Source organism: Sturnus vulgaris, chromosome 16, assembly GCF_052056855.1.
Source record: "Sturnus vulgaris isolate bStuVul1 chromosome 16, bStuVul1.hap1, whole genome shotgun sequence".
Lineage (NCBI taxonomy): Eukaryota > Metazoa > Chordata > Aves > Passeriformes > Sturnidae > Sturnus > Sturnus vulgaris.
The window spans coordinates 12,089,584-12,112,080 of record NC_142258.1 but is presented as its reverse complement, the minus strand read 5'-3'; the positions used below and the strand labels follow the sequence as shown (position 1 = coordinate 12,112,080).

Here is a 22,497-nt window from a genome sequence, read left to right as displayed (position 1 = left end):
CTAATTTGGATTTGACAGGAAACTTAATGCAGTAGTGTTGTGTAAAGGGATTCAATTACAGTGTGCAGTGTTTTGTAAGTAACTGTCTTGCATAAAAAAGTTAATTAATCAGAGCTGTGTCAATTTCCTTGTGCCATGTCAATTTGCAGCAAGGTAATTAATCACTAATCGCCCAGCGTGCAGCAAACTAAGGGACAATCCATGAGTCATTTGTTGTTCTTTTTTTTTCCAAATAAATGGCACACAGAGCCATGAAGAAACACATCTTGCCTTTCATAATATTTTTATCGACAGTTTTGCATGTTGTAATAGACTGCAGCAACAAGCAGCTGTAGTTCAATGGAATATGAATATTAAAGAAACAAATGAGAGCAGATTTATAGGCCATTGCTTTTCTGTTATGTCAGTTTTGAGATTACACTGAGCAAATGAACAGTGAAAAATTACTCTTCCATGTGGAGAATGGTGATTAGACTTGTACATTAATTAGAGATTTTTGTTTTCCTTTTTAATGCATTTCAAATGAGAATGTCCTATAAGTAGGGGTTTCTCCAAAATACAGATTTATTCATTCCTAAACAACAGTGTATAATACTGGCATGTATTTTTTTACAATAGTAAGGAAATAATTGGTCTATAATTTTAAGTATGGTTCAAAAAATAGCCTGCGAAAGAAAGAAATAGAAGTGACCAGTTGTGACCGTGTTTGATATGTATGGGAAATTTCCTTTGAATGCAGTTAATTCACAACTAGATCCCAGATAAAATCATCTCACAATGACAAGTGGAGAAATGTATTTTCAGCCTGTAATTTTAAACACTGTGAACTTTGCAAAGATTGTTTTTACCCTGAATTTGAAGTGTGTGTATGTACATATATTTATATATCATTTAAATGCCTTTTCATGTTAAAATCTGTATTAACAGAGCTTACATTTTGCTTGCAGTGTGCTTTGGTCTGCGTATTTAAAGCACAAATCCTCTTTAGCACAGTGTTTATAATTCTTTCAAAGAATGCCACTTAATAATACTTATTACTATTACAGTGAAGGGAAAACACAGCCCACATTGGGATAAACTGCTGATTCTGTTCCTGAAATCTCAGATAATATCATATAGATTATTCTGCTTAGCCTTTCTCAGCATGCTGCCCATTATATCTCTTTGTTTTTAATTTATTGTGTTTCCTCAACGGGGATCCTCCTGAACTATAGGAATAATGTAAATGTGTCTCCCTGTCTTTCTAGCAGTTAAAACTGTGCTGCAGTAAATTAGCGATAAACCGATTCAAACACGACGTAACATTAAAATTCTTCACCATAAAACATTTGCAAACTCTTGCTGGCAGATGACCTGCTACTCTGTGCAGAGGAAGAGAGATTAGGAGTGATGAGAGGTAGATCTGCTCATCCATTTTGATGGCACACCTTTCTTGGGGCATATGGCACCCTCATACAAATTCAAACCGCAGCACAAATGTGAAGAATAATTGCCCATTAAAGTGGCTGTATATTTTTATGGCTTTGATACAAAATCTGCCCCCTGTTGTCTTTTGCATCTGCTGCTCTTTCATCTATCCCAAAGCTTTAAAACTTTAATACACAGTGTATAACCCTTAAGTATTTTTTGCCAGGTTATATTCCTCTGTTTGGGAGCTCAAGCTTTTCATTGTTTCTTCAGTCTTTGTTTTTCCTGGCCTGTGTTGAGATATGGTGCCTACAAAGTGCACTTCCCTGTCATGTTCATTTAATAAAAAATTAGTAAAACAAATGCTTATATTACATCTTCTGGGAAAAAAATTAAGATTTGATTAAATTTCATCTGTGAACTCAAAGATGAAGTTTTTCTTCTTTATGCTTATATTTGCTTTTTCTATAAAATCATTACTTCTCTAAATTTTGCTGATATGCTACCATGAATCCTGTTAATTCCACAGGCCTTTTTGTTTGCTTAAATGTGCAATTTCCTGGCCATATTTCATGTTTTCATGAATTTCACTGAAGGAGGTACCCTGACAGGGATTTCATGTTTACAAAGTGTAAGAAGAGAAAACTTTGTAGACGATATTCATTGTAAGAATACATTTTAAAATTGCATCTCCCTAAGTATAAAAATAGAACAAACAAATTTAAAGAAATCTTACTAGGATAATGTTCTTAAAACAATTTCATTTAGGCTGTAGTAGATGATTTGTATGATTTTGGATAATTATATTATGCAAAGCCAAGGATTTCCACAGCATATTATTTATACTCTAATTTTTTAAACTTGAAAAATCAAAATTGCTGAGTGACTGTAGGAACTGAGTTTTGTGATTGTAGTCTCATTCATATTTGAATAGCTGAATGAATATCTATAGAATAGATGGGGCCATTAGATGAAAATGTAAATTGTTTTCTATGGTTTGATGTTTGATTTTATATTGTCCTTAGAAAAGTCTTTTTATAACCACGTGTTATCACCTCCTATCATCAACGTGCATTTGGAGAAATCTGCCTTTTCTCAGTCACAGATCAGAAGAATTCCAGTCATCAAATTACTTTGATGAATTTAAGCTACTTTTGCTTAGAAGTGGGCTCAGATGCTTCCCTGCTGAGAGTCAAACACATTTTCAACCCCATTATAATAGCATTTTCACTGACTGAGCTTCAGCAGCCTGGCACTGAGGCACTAAGGAAGGTTGACCTACAAACTGTAAGTCATTAAAACCTCTACCCCTCCTGGCTACTATCTTCATTACTTTTGGGACTGGTTAATAGCATTTAATGCTTCCTGATGGGACAGCCCTTTTCATAAAATTCTTTTTATGAAGTCCATTCTTCAGTTGTGTTCTAATGCTGCCTCTTCTGCTGGTTATTTTGGGGTGAGGATATTAAAAAGTTGGTAGCTAAATAAATTCTGTGGTTATTACATATTCCTACCCATCTGATTTCTCAGCTGGGCTGAAGGAGCATTATGGGTTTTTTTTCTGAACTCAAATCTAGGGCAACAAGACCTGTTGATTACTTTACATTACCTTTAATCTCCATCTCTGATATTACTACCTGACAATAGAAAGCGTGTTTTCAGATACTCTGATTTTCAGATCGACCCGAATCCATTTTTTGGGATGGATATCATTCTGTTATGGATAAACTCAGCTGTTAGACCTCACTTGATTGTAAGGCCTTGCACTGGCACTCTTAGTCCCATGTTTAGTTTCCATCATGTCTAATCCTCTTCCTGACAGAACTGCACATCAGTGCTCTGCCTTCCACTAATTGCATCCTAAGTTTGTTAGTGCTTTGGTTACTTTAGACTTTTTATGCTCTGTGACTTTATTAAGAGAGCAAAGCAAGGCAAGCATAGCAAAACAATTACATTAATTCAGGCTTCTCATTCAAACTCATCTTTGGTGTTGCAGATCCTTTGAAAATGTTTTAAAAAAAATTACTATCTTGTCTTAACATCTCCCATGACTGCTAAGCCTCCCTTACAGGTTTTGGATTTGGTAAACTCTCATGGACTAAGTGATTCTCCCTGCTATCTCTGTTTTCTTCCTTTTTCTTCTCTTTTGCTAAGAGAAAGCCTTCTTTCTCATAAAAATGTAATTTTAAAAAAAAGTTATTTTTGACTCATTCATTGATGGGGCATTCTGCTCTTCCAGTGACATTTCTTTGTGGAAAGCACTCACTTGTCAAAGATTTGAGGTCAGTGACACTCCTTGTTGTTCTTTCCAAGGTGTGACTGCCATGAAGAATAAAGAGAATTTAGGATAAATGCTCAATTGTTGCAAGATATCTTAATATCTTAAGTATCTTAATATGTCTGTGTGAAAGCTGGGTACAACTCAACCACACTGGGAGTTCATTCTTTCACAGAGGCATTTCCTCAGCGTCTCCAACAATTCCAGTTGGTTTTAATTTATTACTTAGGACCCTAAAAGAACAACTACTGTAAACATTGTCAATCGTAGGTGTTTGTTACAAAGAATTAATTACTAGAACAGTTCTCTGGGCAGGACTTGGCAGACCATATCTGCAAGCCCACAATGGTGTTACATATCTGACATTGCTGCAGCTTAGGCTGCTTTTGAGTTAGCTGGATTTTCTCTATCACTCCTGTTCTTCTTGTGAATAAGAATACTTAGAAAACTAGAGATGCAAGTGAAGAAATTTTAAGGTTGTCTGATTTGTTTTTTTTAATTTATTTATTTCTATTTAGATCAGTGAAATTTCTCTTAATTTTGACAGTTTAAGAGTGTCCCTAAAGGCGACAGCTTATCATTTAACATGTCCACCATTTCAGATACCAATTTTTCCTGGCCATTCTCTCAAATCCATTTCCACCCATTTGCTAAGCAAACTCTTCTGAGCACTGTTTTGTTGGATGTATTTATTTTTATTTAATTAGTTGCATTTTTTAAACACATATTACCAATCAATTTATTGGAGAAACTTACTTCTAGAAATGCCTATTAGTTGGAAAGGAGGGATTTTTCTCAGGCAGGCAGACTGCAGCTGAACATCACTCTTACACAGAGGTAACTTCATTGGATTAGATCAGTTCTCCATCCAGTCCAATACCTGGAACTGGAAATGAGCAAAAACTGGATGAAGAAAAAAAAGAAAAACTGTAAGACTAGAGAGAGTGTGCAGGTCTGCAGTTCTTTGAACATTATGTAGAACTATCTTTTGCATTTTCCTCTGCATATTGTATTAATTTTTAAACAAGGCTGTACACTTGGAAAGGGAAAGGACAGAAGTTGCATGTTTCCAGCAGCAGGTCATAATTCTGACACTACTCGATTTACACTGGTCAATACTTGTTGAACATGTAAAACTACTTACAGCATCCAAATTTCATGTGAGTGATGTATATTTGTTTTTCCTTAAAATAAATGTTTTCCAATACAATTCCTTTAAGACTTCTTAAATGCAGTTGCTTTCAAAGTTATCAACAGAATATTGAGTTCTACAAGTTCATCTTTTTGATTTTGACATATTCCTTTTATATTCCTTATAAAATATGGTATTTGCACTTTCTAAGACAGATCTAATTTATTTGCATTGCCATAAGATTGGTTTATGTTGCATCACAGGCATGTAAATCTTTGCAGAATTACTGTACAACCTTTTTGTCAGAGAGAAGGACCTAGCAATGCCCCAAAGCCACAGCAGTAAGGCAGTAATAGAGAAATCACCATAATTACAGTATTTACCTTCACATGTTCAGCCAGCAAGGCCTAAAAGTTGTGATTTTTTAAATTTTATTTTTTTCAAATTCAAGGCTTCTTTTAAAATTTGATGCTAAATGAGGATTGAAATCAATTCATATTTCAAGTTTTAAAAATTGTATACATCAGTACTTCCATTTGCTTGCTTTTTTTATTAGGGCTGTGCTAAGCAATATTTGTTATATTTCTTTATTTGCACACTGAAAAAAATTAAACACAGTGATATACATCTGACTGCCAACTGGATTTGAGCTGGATTTCATTTTATCTGTCCAACTGATGAATTCATTCAAGAAATACCTGTTCTAACATTGACATGCAGCATATGTACAAAGGAGAAATGAAGTAATGAAGCACTGCTTAAAACCTGGCAGAGAAAGCAAAGTGGGAAGTTTTGTTTGTTGTTTTGGGGGTTTATTATTATTTTTTCAATTAAAAAGTTATCAAGAGAGGAGTATTACAGAAGGAAAGCCTCTAATACTGTATTACCATTCAATTTCTGATTAAAATCTTTTAAGTCTCACATGGCATGGTAATTAATGTTCACAGATCCAATGACAGTATAAAAATATCTGAGTCAATTTCTTTGTTATATGACTAAGTTATTTCTATTTGGTCTGAATATTATGTGGATTCAGAGGTATTCCTAAGATATACAACTCTTGCCTTTGAAGGACTGAAAGGTACTGTTATGGACATGGTGCAACCCCAAAAAACAAGGAAAGAGGAAAAATGCTTTGCATTATCACAATTGGGAGCTGGTTAATAATCCAACTCTTGAGCAAAAGCAAAGCTCTGTTCAATTGGCAAAATCACTGGATAATTTAGATGACGTGAGGTCACCTAAGTCTGTAATGTCTCACCCCCTCTCAAAACAGGGCTGACTTTAGAAGGCAGATCCAATAATGTGATGCAAATATCTGACATTAAACATTTGAGCCTGAACTTGGACCTCGGGAGTCTCCTGGCAGTGGTGTTGGCTGAACCAGTCACCACTGTGTTTAACAGTGTCATCTGAGCACCCCAGAGCCCTGTATGACCCTGCCATCCAAACCCCCAGCCTGCTGCCTGCACATTTGTGTGAAAACCCTGTCCTGGTTTAGGACAAATTTGGGAGGAAACCTCTGAATGAGGTCCCTCTAGGAAAAAAATTGGAGAGAAGTGGAAAAAAAAAAGAAAACTGTTTTTTCAACACACCTCCCAGCACAACAATGAACAATATCAAACAGCAAAACCTCTCGCCGTTCCGAGGAGATGGCAGATTTAGAAGAGTTCTTTCCATGGCTGCCCGGCTCACTCAGTCTGCTCTCAGTCCCTCCTGTGCTGGGGAATGTCACAGCCCAGGCCAGGCCTGGTGGGCCACAGGTGTCAGCTCCCAGGGCTCTTCTGGGTTTGCAGTCCAGAGCAGGTTCAAACAGTTCCAGGGAAACAGAAAAAGGGAAAAAAACAATCCAGGGGACTTCTCTGCCTCAGCTAGACAGAAAAACTAACCAAGAGCAAAGCAGAGCTCTCTCTCACTGTCCACTGCAGACAATACAGTCTGTGTGCAGGAATGTGGGGGAGCCAGTGCAGTCTCTGATAACAAATTCTGCACTTCTTCTTCCCCCCGCTTCACTCCTGGAACCAGTCTTAAAGTTGCAGAATTCAATATTCAACACCAACAGAACAGACAATTTGGGGGTATAGGCATCATACAGTCACCCCAAGCCAAACCCTTTGGCGACTCCCTCGTCCAGCTCCAGGCTAGCTTATATACCATCACAACTCCAGAATGTGCACACTAATCCCTGTGGGTTTTTTTGTTTTTTTTTTTTTTTCTCCTTCTGCAGTGCCAGGATTTCCCTACCCTGCTGCGACCGCCGCTGCCGCGTACAGAGGTGCCCACCTACGAGGCCGAGGCCGCACGGTGTACAACACCTTCCGAGCAGCAGCTCCCCCTCCTCCCATCCCAGCCTACGGCGGGTAAGGAGCTCTGCTTCCCTCACCTGTGCCTCACATAGCATGGATCCCAGCAGCCTGGGCACCGTTCCCAGCCCCGCTGCACGCGGGTCGTGCCTGCCCGGCACCGGCGCCTCGCACGGCGCCTTGAAAAATGACTGTAATTTGTCCTGCCATGCTTGGTGGCCTTAAGCATTTCAGGTGTCACATATTGTTATGTAAATGCTCCCGCGCACGGAATGCTCCGGAACGGGGAGATTGTTTCGGCTAAAGGTATATTTTTGATGATTGCAAACATCTGGTTATTAAGGAGGTTGGATTGAGTTAACTTCTTTTTCTTCAAACCGCCTGCTGAAAGTTGTCTCTGCACCTGAAGGCTTGGTGCTGTATTTGTTTTTTTATACATATATATGTCTTTTTTTGATTGCAGTTTGCTTAGTTTTTCTAGTTACCATCTTTGGCATGATAGAAATCTGGAGTGGTCCACTCAGGACCATGGGGTTTGTGTACGTTTACTTAATACCCTAAAATTTCGCTCTCAGTGACCTGCATTTACTAAAACCAAGTAGTAAACTAAGGAACCAAGAAGAGGAATTAATAGTATTAATTTCTAGAAACTCTATAATCTTCTTTATTTCAGAAGATTGTTTGGGGTTTAGGTATATTTTGGGGGGAAAGAAAGAAGAAACAGTTTCTCCTGTAGCTGTGCAAAGGCTGACACAGAAAGGCTTTGTATGCTGCATGTAAAACTTAAAAACTCTAATAGCGTTAGCAAAAGATTTTCAGCTGGTAAGAAATGGGGAAATCTGGAGAATCAGAAAACTTAGCAGATCCTAGGCCAGAGTAGTATTTTGTCACATAACTTGATTTTCCACTACCTCTCTGTAGAGCCACTGGATCTTTCTGGGAAGAGATCAGGAAGGGTTGGCACAGGCAGTGAGAGAAGGTGATCTCTCTCTCTCTCTCTCTCTCTCTCCCTGCCCTCACCAAAATCCTGTTCAGCATCTCCTTGGCTCCCACTGGGGATGTCCCCCTGTGCAGGAGCTGCCAGCACACCCCCTGGCCCCCTGCTCCATCCCAGTAGGTGATGGATGCCCTGCACCAGTTCCCACAGTTTCTCAGTAAACCTTGCTTCCATTAAGCCAAAAGGAGCATCTTTTTCCAGACACATTTGCTAATCTCATCAGTTAGCCTTTGGGCTGAGTTTTCAAGGATATATTTATACCGGCAAAAACTAATGTAAAAATGATGCCACAGAATCAAGTTATTTTGTAAAAGTGTATTCTGTTGATTTATTTGAGTGTTTTGTGTAATGTATTAAGCAAACAGTATTACCACTACTGGAGGAAGACACTTTTCTGAAGTTTGCCTGAATTACCTTTGGTAATTCACACACAAGGGTGGTGTCCCACCAAAGTTATCCTTCTGTTGCCATACTCTCAGTTGGAGTCAGCCCAGGAATTTGTACATGGCAAAGATGGAAACAAGTTCAGAATTCCTGCATTCAGATTTTAATCAGAATTCCTCAGCTACCAAATGAATACTGCATCTAAAGGAAGTGGACCCTCCATCTCTACCTTGTTTAAAATCAAATTCTTAAATATGAACATAGAGTGCAATATGTAGTGATTTAACCTTAGTTAAATACAGTCATAAAGGTACATACAAAATAATTACCAGCTGTGTGTGATAGTTTTTGAATTGGACAATAGCTTTTGGTTAGTATTTCCAAAATTAGTAAATACTTTCTCACTATAAGTAACTTAAATTTGCCTTAATTTAAGAGGCCACACGTGGGTGCTCTATGTGTATACATGTGTAGTATACACATTATTACAATTATTTCAGTAATTCAGCAGCAAGAATTCCATTTCCAGGTGCAGCACACGTATATCCTCATGGAACTGCTGATTGCCAGCATCTTTAGCAGTAAGTTAGATGTGTAAGCACAGGGAACTCCTGTTGTAAGTCAGTGCAGAGGTTTTGCACTCAGGTCCAGCAGTGCTGCAGCTGAACAGGTTTCCAGGAGGTGAGCTGAGCACCCTCTCTGCCCTGCAGGGTGGTTTGACAGGCTGGCTGAAGCTCACTGCCTTCGTGCTCGTGCCAAATCTGGCTTCAGAGGGAGCCGTGCACTGCTCTGGTCACAGTGCCATCATCTCCTTGCTCCGATGGCTTCCAGCTGTCTGAGGGGACCCCTTGCTGATCTAGGGCTCACCTTGCCACAAAACATAATCTGACACTGCAGAAGCTTTTAATTACTAAGCCCTGTCTTAAATCGTGTAGGTCTTAGTTCAGGTACTTAATTCTCTCAATCCCCCTGTGTTTTCCAGTACAGCCTTGCTTTCTGAATTGCCCATTCTGTAATCCATGGGTCAGTGCCTATCTTATATCATAAAATATGAAGTTATACATATCTCTGTTGCACTGATCCACAGCTGGGGTAATAAAGCTTTATTTTCCCCTAATTTCTTTGGCCTGGCATATTAGATCTCAAGTTGGTATCTTGACTGGTACAAGTGTGTAACATGGAATTTCTGTGTGAGTCTTTGTTCTCTGCTCACCTATTCTATCCTGTGACCCATCAAAGAAGCAATAAGGAATTTCTATCAGAAAAAAAAATCCTTAATCAGTGAAAATAAATTATGAGAATGTGGTCACAACATGAATAGAAGTCAAGGAAAGTTACTGAGATAATAAAGAAATCACAGAGAATGAATCAGCTTAGAGAAGGAAGCAAACAACTTGGAATATCATTTGTTGATAAGAAAAATGGAGTAAGTTTTGAATGCTGCTTTGCAATTAATTTGGTAGCAATTTTTTATTTTTCACTCAAGGAAGGAGCCCAGCCTTACAGTCAAACAAAAGTTTTATACTTAAGTGTTTTCTGTCATCAAAAAAGAAGAAGAGACATATTTTCTATAATGACAGATACTATCTTAGTAATAAATTTACATTAAAATCTATCAGTGTTTAGTTAGAAAAATATTTCCTTTCAAGAAAGAACCTATGTGTAGTTGCAAAATATAAAGCTGAAGATTGCAATTACCTTCTTTTCTTTTCTTTCATTAACCTTAGATCTTGATCTACCTCTAGGTCTTGTGGTAGTAAGGTAGGATGAGTTATGGTGGTTCCTATTGAAAGGTGTCTTCTGCTGTGCCCCCCACTTACTGGGGAGCAGCAGACAGGTTTTACTGGGTCCCAGGGAAATTGCTGGGTATAACCATATTTAAGGCCTTTATTTTCTTATAAATCAAAGAACAGCACATGTGCTTTAAAATGTGTCACTTAAAAATGGAATTACTGTTCATGAGATGCATGGCACTACCCCAGTAATTAATGGATCCTTCACTTCTAAGTGAGACATTTCACAATTCCTTGAGATAGCATCTTGTTTATTAGCTCATGGAATGTATTTCCCTTTAAGCATCTGTGGCATCATCTCTAATGCCTTGAAATATGAGAACTGCAGCTTACTTATAACTGCATATAATTAATGTATCATAAAACCCCCCTGACACTGAAATGGGGAGTAAAGCTTGGTTTGTGTGAGAATATTGAATGCTGAAATTTAGAATTTGGAAGCCTGCACTGCATGAGGTGCTTAACCTCAAAATGGTGCAGCAGGAGAGGCAAAGTAGGGACCTTTAATCTGTTGTCAAGAAACCCCAGTCTTGGTATATCTGGTAGTAGAGCAGTAGTAGATAGCAGGAGTAGTGAAACTGATGAGAAGCCTTTCTGTTTCAGCATCCTTTGCTTTAAATTCTTCACAGGTTTAGTGTGTGATGACTTTGTCTCCACATTTCCTCTCTGCTCCTTTCAGTTCTGATGAAGCTAACAGAGAATTAGCTTTCAGTCTTTATCTCCTCCTCTGCTGTCTTTCCTGGGAAAGCAGCAGAGAGCAATATGCTTTTTTTCTCTCTCAAAAGAGAGAAGTTTAAAAAAAAACAACAAAAAACTCGAACCCAACCCTAAATAGAATTGCAAATTTGTGGGGAGTGTGGAGGAGAAATAACAGAGACTATTCAGAAACTGTTCCTCTTGTTAAAGTAAACATTCTCAAGTGCTACTTGCTAACTGATTCAAAATGAAAATACAGCTTTATTTTCCAACCCTTATTCTGAATTCTAAATTTAAGAAGATTAGTATGAGCTACTACATCTACTCTGGTTGTTACGGGTTTTTCCCACTACATTTCCTTGGGCTCATGTAAACTTGCTCTTTGGACTCTGTGTATATGGCAATTGTTGGAACAAAAAATGTTTTTTGCCAGCATACATTGATTCATGTCTGCCAGCTTTGTTCTCTGCAGCAATGCCCTCAGTCAATATGACAAAGCAGATAATGGAACTTGTCCATGGCAGAAGCTGTTGAACCTGGAAAGGCAGGAAACTGGAATTAGACAACATTCTAAAAACTTGAAACTGCCTCGTACAATAGTTTCAGTTCTATGTTGACAGCACTTAAAACTCTGTTATCAGAGTATGGGAAAGTGTAGCATTAATTCTGTCTTTGGTTTAAATAAGGCTGTAGCTGCATCTCTTCTTTAATTTGTTTCATGAAGACCTTAGATAAAGGGTTCATGTTAAAGGTGATTTCCAGACCAAGATCTGGACAGTGTAGGACAGTGGGTGACCCTCCCAGCAGTCACAAAACACAACTGCTGTTCCTCAGCTTTCGTGTGGCTGTGCTGGAGAGGTGATGGTGAGCTGTGCCCACTGCTGTGCCAAGGAAGGGAATTGATGCTGACAATGGCACCTAGAACAGAGGCTAGACAGAGGTAAAAGAATAAAGCAGGTGTTTGTTAAAGGCCTTGAACAGACTCACCTGGGGCAGTGTGGGAGCCTCGCAGAGGCTACACCTGAGATGGACAATGGTCATGAGTTTTTCATCCAGATATAAATTTGGTCTGTTTGCATAGCAGAGGTTAATTGTCCAATTATACCTTCAGGTAATGAAGTATATTCCCCTGGTTTGCTTCTCCCCTGATTCACCTTTGTTTATACCTTTTGGGGCCCGAGGCTGTGATGGTGTCCTTGGCTCTCAGGCCTGGAAGGATTGTTTTGTCTGACCAAAATGTGAGGAGAGCTCACCAACACTCTGTATAGAGTTCAGAGTTAAACCCTAAAGCAGTACAGGATCTGAAAAAGATAAAAGCTAAAACTGAAGGCATCAGAATCAGGGGTGTGATTCCATTTGTTCCCTTGAATCCAGCACTCTGGATGAGCCTCAGGCTGGGTGTGGCTGAGCACCATGGATCCTCACTGCTGGGAAGCTTCTCAGCTAGGGCTTGTGCAGTCAAGGACTGACTATTTATGTCATTGATAGATTGTCCAACTCAGTCTTTTGGAAAGATGAGGACAGAAAAATGATAATGAAGACAGATGTAGTTCTCCCAGAATATTATAAAGGTGGAATCTAAACCAGTTAATAGTTTGTGTTAATATAGTTACAAAAAGTGATTATAAAACACTGAGACTTAAATAAAGGAGCTAAACCCATGAGAGTCTGATGGATAATACCTGATGAGGAAAGAGCTTCCTATTTAGATAAAATAATTTCAGGAAATTATTGCCACATATGATGTTATTTAGATGCACATTTTCTTATTAAATCAAGATTTCTCACTTCTCTGAGTTTTCCTTAACACAATAAAATAATGAAATACAACTGAATAAATTCCCCAAATTTGTTCTTTTTAATGCCTCTAGGAAGTGCATTAACATATCCATTCCTTGGGTGAAATAACTCAGATTTCAGTAATGTGGCTATTTGTTGTTTTACAAGGAGCACAAGACTTACCTGTCTACCAGGATAATTTTTTTAATATAAAGTGTAAAAGGAGCTGTTGTGAGAGGGATCCCTGTGTGATGCCTTCAGTCTCTTCCCATGCTCAAGACATCCCTTTTGTTTTCTGCCTAGAGCTTCAGAGACAGAAAAAGGGGTGATAAACCAAGCAAATTAAATCAAATTAACCAAAAGAAAAAAAAACCAAACCAACCAAACAAACAACCCCCCCAAAAAACCCCCAAAAAGTCCAAACAAAAAACCTTGGAAATTTCTATACTAAAGGAAGGAAAAGCAAAATTTAGTTCTTGGTGGTTTCTACTTTGATAAAGGGTGCTGTTAGAAAATACATTTGACTCTACTTGTAAGATTCAGTCACAAATCAAAAAATAACAAGAATTATGAATAGAGAAAATATTCTCTGAAAAAATCTATGGAAGTGTGAAGAATTCCTTTTCCTTAAACTTCAGGAGAGGCAGAGGGTTTTTTATTTAATATCACTGTCATAATGTAAGATCATAGGAAATAAGATAAAATCAGCTGATTTTTTTTGTAGTGCAAGTCCTGCTTGGGACTGTTATACTCATTTACCTGATTCTGTCACTTCATCTTACTATTGGCTGTATCTAATGATGGAGTTATGCATATATGTCTCATTTTAGTGATGGGTACATTTTTCAGCATAGTATTTATGAAGTGATTTCATTTAGAACTCAAAATAAGGTTCTGTCTGGATGTGACTGGAAGGAAGACTGGGGTGGATGAATGAACCTGTCCAGGATTACAACCAGCTGCACTAAGGAATGAAAAATTTATCAGCCCCTATTCATCTTTACTGCATATCCAACACCAAGAGGAGGAAGAAAAAAACTTTCCCTTTCTGACACATGCTTTTTCAAAAGCATTATTTTCTGAATAGCCATGTTTAATGGCAATTGAGAGTGGGATGTTTGAATGGACAGTGATGGGTTGGCCTGGGCTGGCTGCCAGACCCTCACCCAGCTGTGCTCTCCTTCCCCTCCCAAGGGTACAGGGGAGAAAGGAGGATGGAAAAGCTCTTGAGTTGAGATAAAGACAGGGACATTTTCTGCCAATTGCCATCATGGGCAAAACAGACTTTACTTGAAAAATGAATTTAATTTCCTACTGAGGTGCAGTTGAAGGGTTATAAACAGAGGTAGGACCTAAACCAGCTTCCCCCAGCTCTCCCCCACCTCCAGCAGGAGTGGCACAGGGATGTGAGGAGCTGGGGGTTGGAGCTGGGGGACCCTCATCTCCTGTAAACTCAGTATTCTTTGTGTGTCACCTCATCCAAGTCCTTCCATGCTGTCCATGATTGTGTGCTCCTACCTCACAGTTGTGTGGAATGCTTTATTTCTTATGTGCAAACAGGTTAAGAAAAACATGGAGTGTTTTAAAATAATCAGAGTATCCAAACCAAACCAAAATGAAGGTACACTGCAGTGTAAGTCAGAAGCTCTCTGAAAGCTGCCAGTGTAGACCAGGTTTTGCATATTTTACTCTGCAGACATAATAATAGAAAAATATATGAGTAAAGATCTGACCCTACTGGAACAAATGGCAGACACTCTGATTAAAGTGGAGCTGAGTTTTCACCTGTTATTATTCCATTGCAAACTTTTATCATCAGTGTGGTTTTATCCATGTTGCTGTGTGCATGTATGCATATTTATGATTTTCTCAAGTGATTCTGATTTAGACATATAACAGCTCAGCCCTGTGGGGTTTGGTCATTGACCTCGATAGATCAGTTGTATTTCTTACATGAAAATTCTTGTTGGAATTGCAAAATGGCTTAGGCTAGCAACTTGGTAATAACTATTATTCCTAGATGATAGTATTCCTAAATTTAAAATATTATTGCAAAAAAACCCCTACTGTTTTATTAGTTCCCGTATTTAGCTCTTGAAACAGCTTGGGTTGATTCTGATATTGGAAATAGATACTTCCAGTTGCAGAACTGCCAAATAGATGTAAAATTGCAGGAATGACCTAATAGGTGTAATTGTTGGGCCACTGTTGTGCAGTTCCAGTTTTATTTAGTGTAATCATTTAAGTTGTCTTTGTCATACTGTGCCATTTATCCTGAAGGGTTTAGAGTTTTTCACCGTTTACTCTCATGATTGATCTTAGCTGAAATAAGACCATATCTGGGTGAACAGCAACATTACCACATTCTTCAGAGAGAAGTAGTAATGTATCCTACCAACCAAAACAGGGCAGCTCAGAAACACTGGCATGTTTTCCAAAGCTGTAAAATGCTCAAGTAGGCAAAGTTATTTTTTTTTTATTTCATAAGAATAGCACCCTGAAATTCTCAATAAACCATTTGTCACTATGGTAATGTGCATTGAGCCAGCAATGCAGTACCTGTGGGTTCTCTCACCTCTGTGTAGACTGAATATTGAGATTTGACCCAGTGGGTAGAACACCACCAGTGTAATTATTTCACCCACTCCTCTCACCATTTCAGCTTAGGCTGTTTTGTTTGCCATCTAAGTAATGAGAAGTAACCTTTTATTTCAGAGGGTCAGCATAAGTACAGGACAAGAAAGCAGTGCTTCAAGAATAAGCTTTTTGTAAAGGTATTGAAACTGGATGTAGGATTGGCCCACTGAAAATTTTTATAGGAAAGAAAAAACACTGTCAATATGTGGTTTCTTAAAACTAATAACAGGGGCAGAAAAAAGCCCCCAAACTTTATCAAAAGTCTTTTCCAGTCCTGCCATGCTTTGCTTTCCTTTGACTAAGCATTTGGCATACTTGATAAGATGATGTATTTGGTATAGGTTCACTTCTGATAATTGCTACCAACCTCCTTAACCAATGTGAAGAGTGCCTTCCTTCCCCCTCCCCTCTGTTCTTGTGAGAGACTAACCTCAGCTGTGCAGGGGTTGGTGGCATTTGCATGTGGAAATGCACTAATATGGATGTTTTTCTTTGTGTGTGCATCCTTGCAGTGTTGTATACCAGGATGGATTTTATGGTGCAGACATTTATGTAAGTATTCATTGATGTGCATGCTGTCCTTGTACATTACCAGAGTCATTCTTTTTACAAGTTTGCTGCCTAGCTTGACTCTGTTTTGTCTATTTACCATCCCTTGCCTGTCAGAAAGAATTGAGAAGAATATCTCTCACATTGGAAGACCTTTCTGTTCATTACATCTATCATTGTTCAGTGGAGCTGAATTAACTCTTCAATCAAATGCTGAATGAATGCAAAAAGATGTGAAAAAATGTGTGTGCCTGTATGGAGGGGCGTCTCCCTTCGTAATTTAAGTTCAAATTAAAAATAAAGCAAAGCAGAAACATTCTGCATATCCCTACAAGCTCTTAAAAAAAAAAAAATAAGGCAAGCTGATATTATTAATACTTGAAGCATGAAAGTACTTCATGGAGAGATAGAGGTTTCCCAAATCCGGCCAGCACTGGGGATGTGTAGGTGCCATGGTGATAGTAGAGTTTAATGGCATAGTAAGTTTAAAATATGGCAAGGCATTGTCTGTAATCTGAGTAGACTTCCAAAAATTGCACTTCTAAAATCCACTAATTTCAGTTTGAAGGAGATGGGTAGAGACTGCTCAAAATACAGTAAATAACTTGTTAGGAAAGATTCGTAGTCCTGGATCCATCATTATCTATGCACCTAATTGTTCACCAATTTCATCTTAAATAATATTTTTACTTTTTAAAATTTTTTTATTTTTTCAAGTTTTCATACATTGTTTTTTTCTTGCCAACTTTTTTTATCTTGAATGTGTGCAAAGAGGCTCCATATGTCTGAGTATGCAAGAGGTTTCAGGGGGTTGAGGCTAAATTTCACTCTTCTAAAATTCTTATACCTAATATGTAGATGTAAAATATTTCACTGGCAGTAAACAATATTTTTTTTTTTTATTCTTTTAATAAGGCAACCTGGTTCTAAGTTACAGGTTATCATCTTTATTTCACCAGACAACTTTCTGCAACCTACTTGTACTGTTTCAGTTGAGATAAAATGAGATGGATGAGTTGAAATTTGTATGAATATTAAAAATTAAATAGGCAGTGCTAGGAAACATCCCTTGTGTTCATTATCAACAATCTTGTAGGACTATTCCCAAGGGAACAGATTTTTGTTAGTAAGTTTTATATAAATAAGGAAAACAAACTTAATTTATGGATGAAGTAGGTTTTGTTTTTTCTGATGGAGGTGGAAAGGCTGATCCTTCTCTGAAAATGCATTTGTGCAGCTTAAAAACATATTTAAAATGAATAAGCGAGGGCTCAAGTCCTCTCCCCATGTACTTCTGCACTCAGTGATGTGATCAGTAAGATATTGTTTATAACACAGCAATCACCCACTGCCTAAAGGTTTGCTCAAGCCAAGCAAGTGGCTCTGATCCCACCCAAGCTGCTGCCCAGTTTTTGAGCTGTATAGGGCACATGTCCCATTGTGGAATTTCTTCACTTCTGGTTTCCAATTTTCACATTGCTTCAAACCATCAAAAGAGTTTGACACCCGTTTTACTCAGTTTACCAAGGCAGAAATCTGCAGGGCAGCAAGACATCTTTCTCAGGAGGGCTCAGGGTGAGGGATGAGGTGGGAACTGAATGTTACTGGAGCAGTTTGTAGGTGTGGAAGCCACTGCTGCAGAGAGCTAGCAATATCTCGTTGGTGATTGACAATGTTATTTTTAGGTGGCCTCACACCCTCCCACAGCCTTTAATATTTTGTTTCCAAATGGAGGGTGGCTTCAGTGAGAAAGATACTGAATAAGTTACGAATTTCTAGTATAGGCTCAGTTTTGTTGTCTGCAATACTTGTGGCATTAGGAAATGGAAAAATCTACACTGGTTTCACTCAGTTGCAGCCTCGTATTTCTGATTGCATATCTTAGTTCTCTTAATGCAACAGAATGTTTATCTTTATAGCAGATGACAGAATTAAAACACTTCTGGAAATTTAGTTTCTTTATAATGTACAAATCTTTTTATTTTATAAATAATTTTTCTTCACATTTGTGCCTTCTTCCATATAAAGCATTTTCAAGGGAGGGAGAGAAAGATAGAACTGGCATAAATCAAATGAAACCTTGAAATTCACAGTGTATTAGTTCTTAGTGCAGCAGTTTGCAGCAGACCAAGTTATTTATTAAATCCCAATTGTTTATGACATAGTTCCACTCAGCTTTTCATTTTAAGTGCAAAGCTGAAGCTTTGTGAAATGACAAATGCTCTGTGAAAAAAAGGAGAAAAAAAATATTTGAACAATGTAGGGTTTAATGGTAGATTGGAGGAAAAGGAGACTTAGAAATATCAGAGAAAGCAAAAGCAGAGGCATACAATAGTGAAAAGTCAGATCAAAAATATGCATTAATAGCTACATCAGAGTGGGTTTCATCCTGCTCTGATTACACTGAGAAACAACAATAGATGGACTCTGCTATTCTTTGCATAACTTGGGATCAACAGAGCCTTTGGTGAGAGAAACCACAGATTTAGGGGAAGGGAGGGAGGGGTGACACAAAACTGGTAAAAACTGCAGGGTGAACCAAGAACAGCAAATATCCAGAGCTGCTCGATACTAACCAGTGGAATAGAAGAGATTAAGAATATAAAAATAGGTGGAAAGTACAGTCTAAAGTGAAAAATCAACAGCCGTGATTCTAGATGTAATATAATATATTCTATATTTCATATAATTCTGTATGGAATGTAATAATCCTTCTGAAATAGCTGAGCTATTGAATTCCCTTTTAAATGTGCCTTTGAGTAGGAAAAATAAAGGAGATTATTAGGAAGTAAGGAAGACCTTTTAAAATTAAGTATTGATTCACTAAGAGAAAAAGTCATTAAAAGAGAATTAAAGTTGCCTGCCAGCAAATATAGAAGTTCTTAGATGAAGATTGACACCTGTGAAAATAAGAAAATACACTCCACAAAATGAAGCAAAAAATAGTAACAGTCTCAGAAATATGCAGTTAGAATAATAGCTCTGCTTTATCTTAAATCTGTTCCTTTTTTTATTACCATTGTCATAAAGAATGTTTTCAGAATATATCAGTCATCAATCCCCACCTAAAATGTGGGAAGGCTCAGAAAATGAGAACCTTCCACACCCTGTCACCTCCAGCTCCAGAAGCCCCTGGGTAATGGTTTAACCATGGCCATTAGTCAGTCTTGCTGCTCACAGCAAGCTTTTCTAAACTTGCCAGGATTCTGGACCTGTGATACTGCAGGTGGAGACAATCCATGGTAAAATATACATGTGTAGGTTTTAATTTCTTTTTTTTTTTTTTTTTTTTTTTTTTTGAGCTGCTGGGCAAGAATAGGGCAGATTTTTATGGTCGGGGTATGGAATGAGACTTTTTGCTAATAGGTCTTGCCATCAGCTTTAGCTCAAAGCCAGGATGGAGTTGGGGAGGGAGGAATTATTTGTTTAAAAGCAGAGGTAGTTATCTAACCAACATTCCCCTGACCCCAGGTGGGAGTCCCTCAAAGCCACCAGGTCCCCTGAAAGGCACTGCTGTGGTGTGGAAAACAAGGATTTGCAGGCAGCACTGAAGGTTTTCCTGTGGGAACCAGGGACTCTTTGTGCTTTGCCAGTGGAAGGGTGTGCCATGCCCTGTGACTCACAGAGACAGAGCAGGCAGAGGAGAAATGACTTTGCCAAGGACAGGAGGGTCCCCAGGGAGCAGGGGGGTGTTCTTTCCACTGGAAAACTCCATGACACCCCTTTAAAAAATCTGGATAGACAGGGAGGAAATATCTTTTGATCTCATCTTTATTTGTGATGTTAACATTCAAAAAGATACCAGAGCAATCCTGGAGATTGTATTTGGCTGGAATTAGTGCAGATGGTGCCTGGATATTTTACCAAGAGTTTTTTTGAGGCAACAGCTACCTCTGGGAACACAATATAGAAATACCCCAAACTTTGCACACAGGCCAGGTCCACCATTTGAGCCAGCACAAATTGGAGGCAGATTGTTTATTTTTAGTTCTCCCAGTCAAAGTTTTACTCTGTGGGCAGAATAAACACTATTTAAATCTCAGCAGCATGTGAGTGGAGGAACATGAACTGACACTTTTTATATTCTGCAGCTCTGGGTGTAATTCATGTAATTTTTAATACCATTCTTCTATTTGTAGTTAATAAGGCAGGTCTAATTCTCAATACTAGAGAAGGTTTGGAACCTTGATTAATTTATGTTCACAAAATACTCTGAGAACCTTGAGTGAAAGGAAGTATAGGAAATATAAATTGAGGAAAATTAACTCTCAACATTCATATGAAATATTAAATATATAGCTAATAGAAAAAAAAACCCCAAAAATACTCATCATGTAGAGTCACTTTGTGTTTCATTACATCTGGAATCATGATAAAAAAGTGATTTGGCTATTTTATGAGAAGTTTCACACATGTATATATGGTTTTGTAATCTCTAGATGCTGTCTGGGTAAGTTTTTTGTGGAAATTAGCCTTACTGCAGATATACACACTTTATTTAAAAATTCAGTTGTATTTAATTTTCTGTTCATTTCCATTTTATCATATCTTATTCAAAATGTGTGTGATTTTGATTAAGATTTCTCTGTAAAAATCACCAACTGATCTCTGACAGATCCCACTGCTCTTTTTCTGTTTGCCTGAGCCAGAGATGTATAAAACATTGAGAGGAAAATGCTAATGAATTGCTCTGGGGAATTTGCCTAAATTCCTTCCTTACATCTTTCTTGCCATCCTTCCTTCCTCATTCAAATCATTCCATTTCTGCTTCTTTCTAGAGCAGTGTGGCAGGAGCCTGTGTATGGCAAAAAGTTACCAGAGCTATGACACCCACTGCTGGGAAAACCTCACCATGCTGGATGTAGCCTCATGTCAAATCACACTGATACAAAAAGAAATACGTGAGAAAAGGATTCTGTGTTTACAAATGGCAAAAATAGTCCAGCAACTGCATTTTATTTTCCAGATTCAGTCACAAAGTCACAGATAGTGATGTTATTGTTAATTTTTAAAGCTGCTTAAGCTGCTCTAACAGCACTTTTATCGTTGTTCTGGAAGTATCAAATATAGGAGCACAGATAAGGCAATAATCATTGTTTATTACAGTATGTGAATTTATTATAATATATAATATTATAAATTATATTATTAATTTATACTATAATTTATTATAATATAAATAATCCACATCATAAAAGTCAGGTACTTTCTGCCTGAGTATAAATATTAAGGGAAAAAAGAATTCCTAAAACATTTCCAATAAATAGGAACTGAAAAGTGTTAATTTTTAAATGCAATTATTGCATAATTTTGTTCTAAGTATTTTATTTTGCAGTATAGTCTAAGGCATGAGGATTATTATATAATGTTACTTAAGAGATGTTGTGAAGATTACTGGTGTATTCTTCACCTAAGATACCAGCCAAGTTCAAAATTAGAGCAAAATTGTCAAGTAGAACTTATTACAGAAGTTGAGTTCAGGGGTTTAAACTGGAATCCCACCCCAATTTCCAGTGTAAAGTGTACCTCCAAGTATTTTCTTCCTGCAGTAATCAAAAATCACCTGAAGTAATTGAAATAAAACAATGAGAAAAATTGGTACAGCACGAAAACTGCAGAACACAAACCCCATAAAAAGAATTTGCTTAAGCATATTTTAATTTATGATAGTTTATTTTAAAATTATAAATTCATGACATGGGATGGTAGGGAATTAGGTTTTCCCTGATACCCAAATAAATCCTGCTTTTTTAGTTCTCCAGAGAATTCAGGCAAATTCAATGCCTTCAGTCTCTTTTTATTTGTATTTCTTTATACTTATTCTTGCCAGGGCTCTCGTAAATGTCAATCTGATTGCTGAATCCAAAACATCTTAATAAAGTTCAGAGTCGAGCTTCGTTGTTCAGCAGAAATTCTTTGAAAGCAAATCAAAATGCAAGCATAAAAGGAATGTAGCTCTTGTGTTTAGGGAGCAAGTCTCTCATCCCACACCAATTTTTGGTGATAATTATAAATGAAGGACAGAAACCCCATCCCCAGAGAGCCCACCAGATTTGAGATCAGCTGCTGTGGGAACAGCCTGTCTCATTTTTCTCCCATTCTGGACTGCTCATGGTGGCCTGTTCTCAGTTCCATACTGTGGCAGGAGCTGCAGTCACTTGGAGTGGCTCTCACTTTTACATCAGGGGTTTTAGGAGTGCACAGCAGGACAAGCAAAGGAGTTGGACACGTGGTGAACAGAACCATGTCAGACCTGCCACACACTGCCACGACTGGGTCATGAAAACAAATTCAGGATCTTTGTCATATCAGCACTCGGGGAAAAAAAAAAAAAATATTAAAAAGGGGAGGAAAAGGTGTCATATTTCACAGAATCACCAGGTTGGAAGAGACCTTCACGATCGAGTCCAACCCAGCCCAACAGCTCAACCAGAGCATGGCACCGAGTGCCACATCCAGTCTTTTTTAAACACATCCAGGGATGGTGACTCCACCACCTCCCCGGGCAGACCATTCCAGTATTTAGCCCTCAAAGACCAGGA

General features: G+C 38.0%; 1 protein-coding gene across 50 annotated transcripts in view; it reads left to right on the top strand.

Moving 5' to 3' along the window:
• The window catches only part of RBFOX1 (RNA binding fox-1 homolog 1), a 1,116,721-nt gene that overhangs the window by 1,061,723 nt on the left and 32,501 nt on the right, over positions 1-22,497 (top strand). For 43 of the 50 annotated variants that reach the window (XM_088174490.1, XM_088174487.1, XM_088174481.1 and 40 more), the window contains 2 exons: positions 7,045-7,177; positions 15,919-15,958. In XM_088174490.1, the coding sequence (XP_088030616.1) occupies positions 7,045-7,177; positions 15,919-15,958 (173 nt within the window). The remainder of the gene's footprint in view (positions 1-7,044; positions 7,178-15,918; positions 15,959-22,497) is intronic. The other 7 variants (XM_088174482.1, XM_088174483.1, XM_088174480.1 and 4 more) reach the window with 1 other exon arrangement.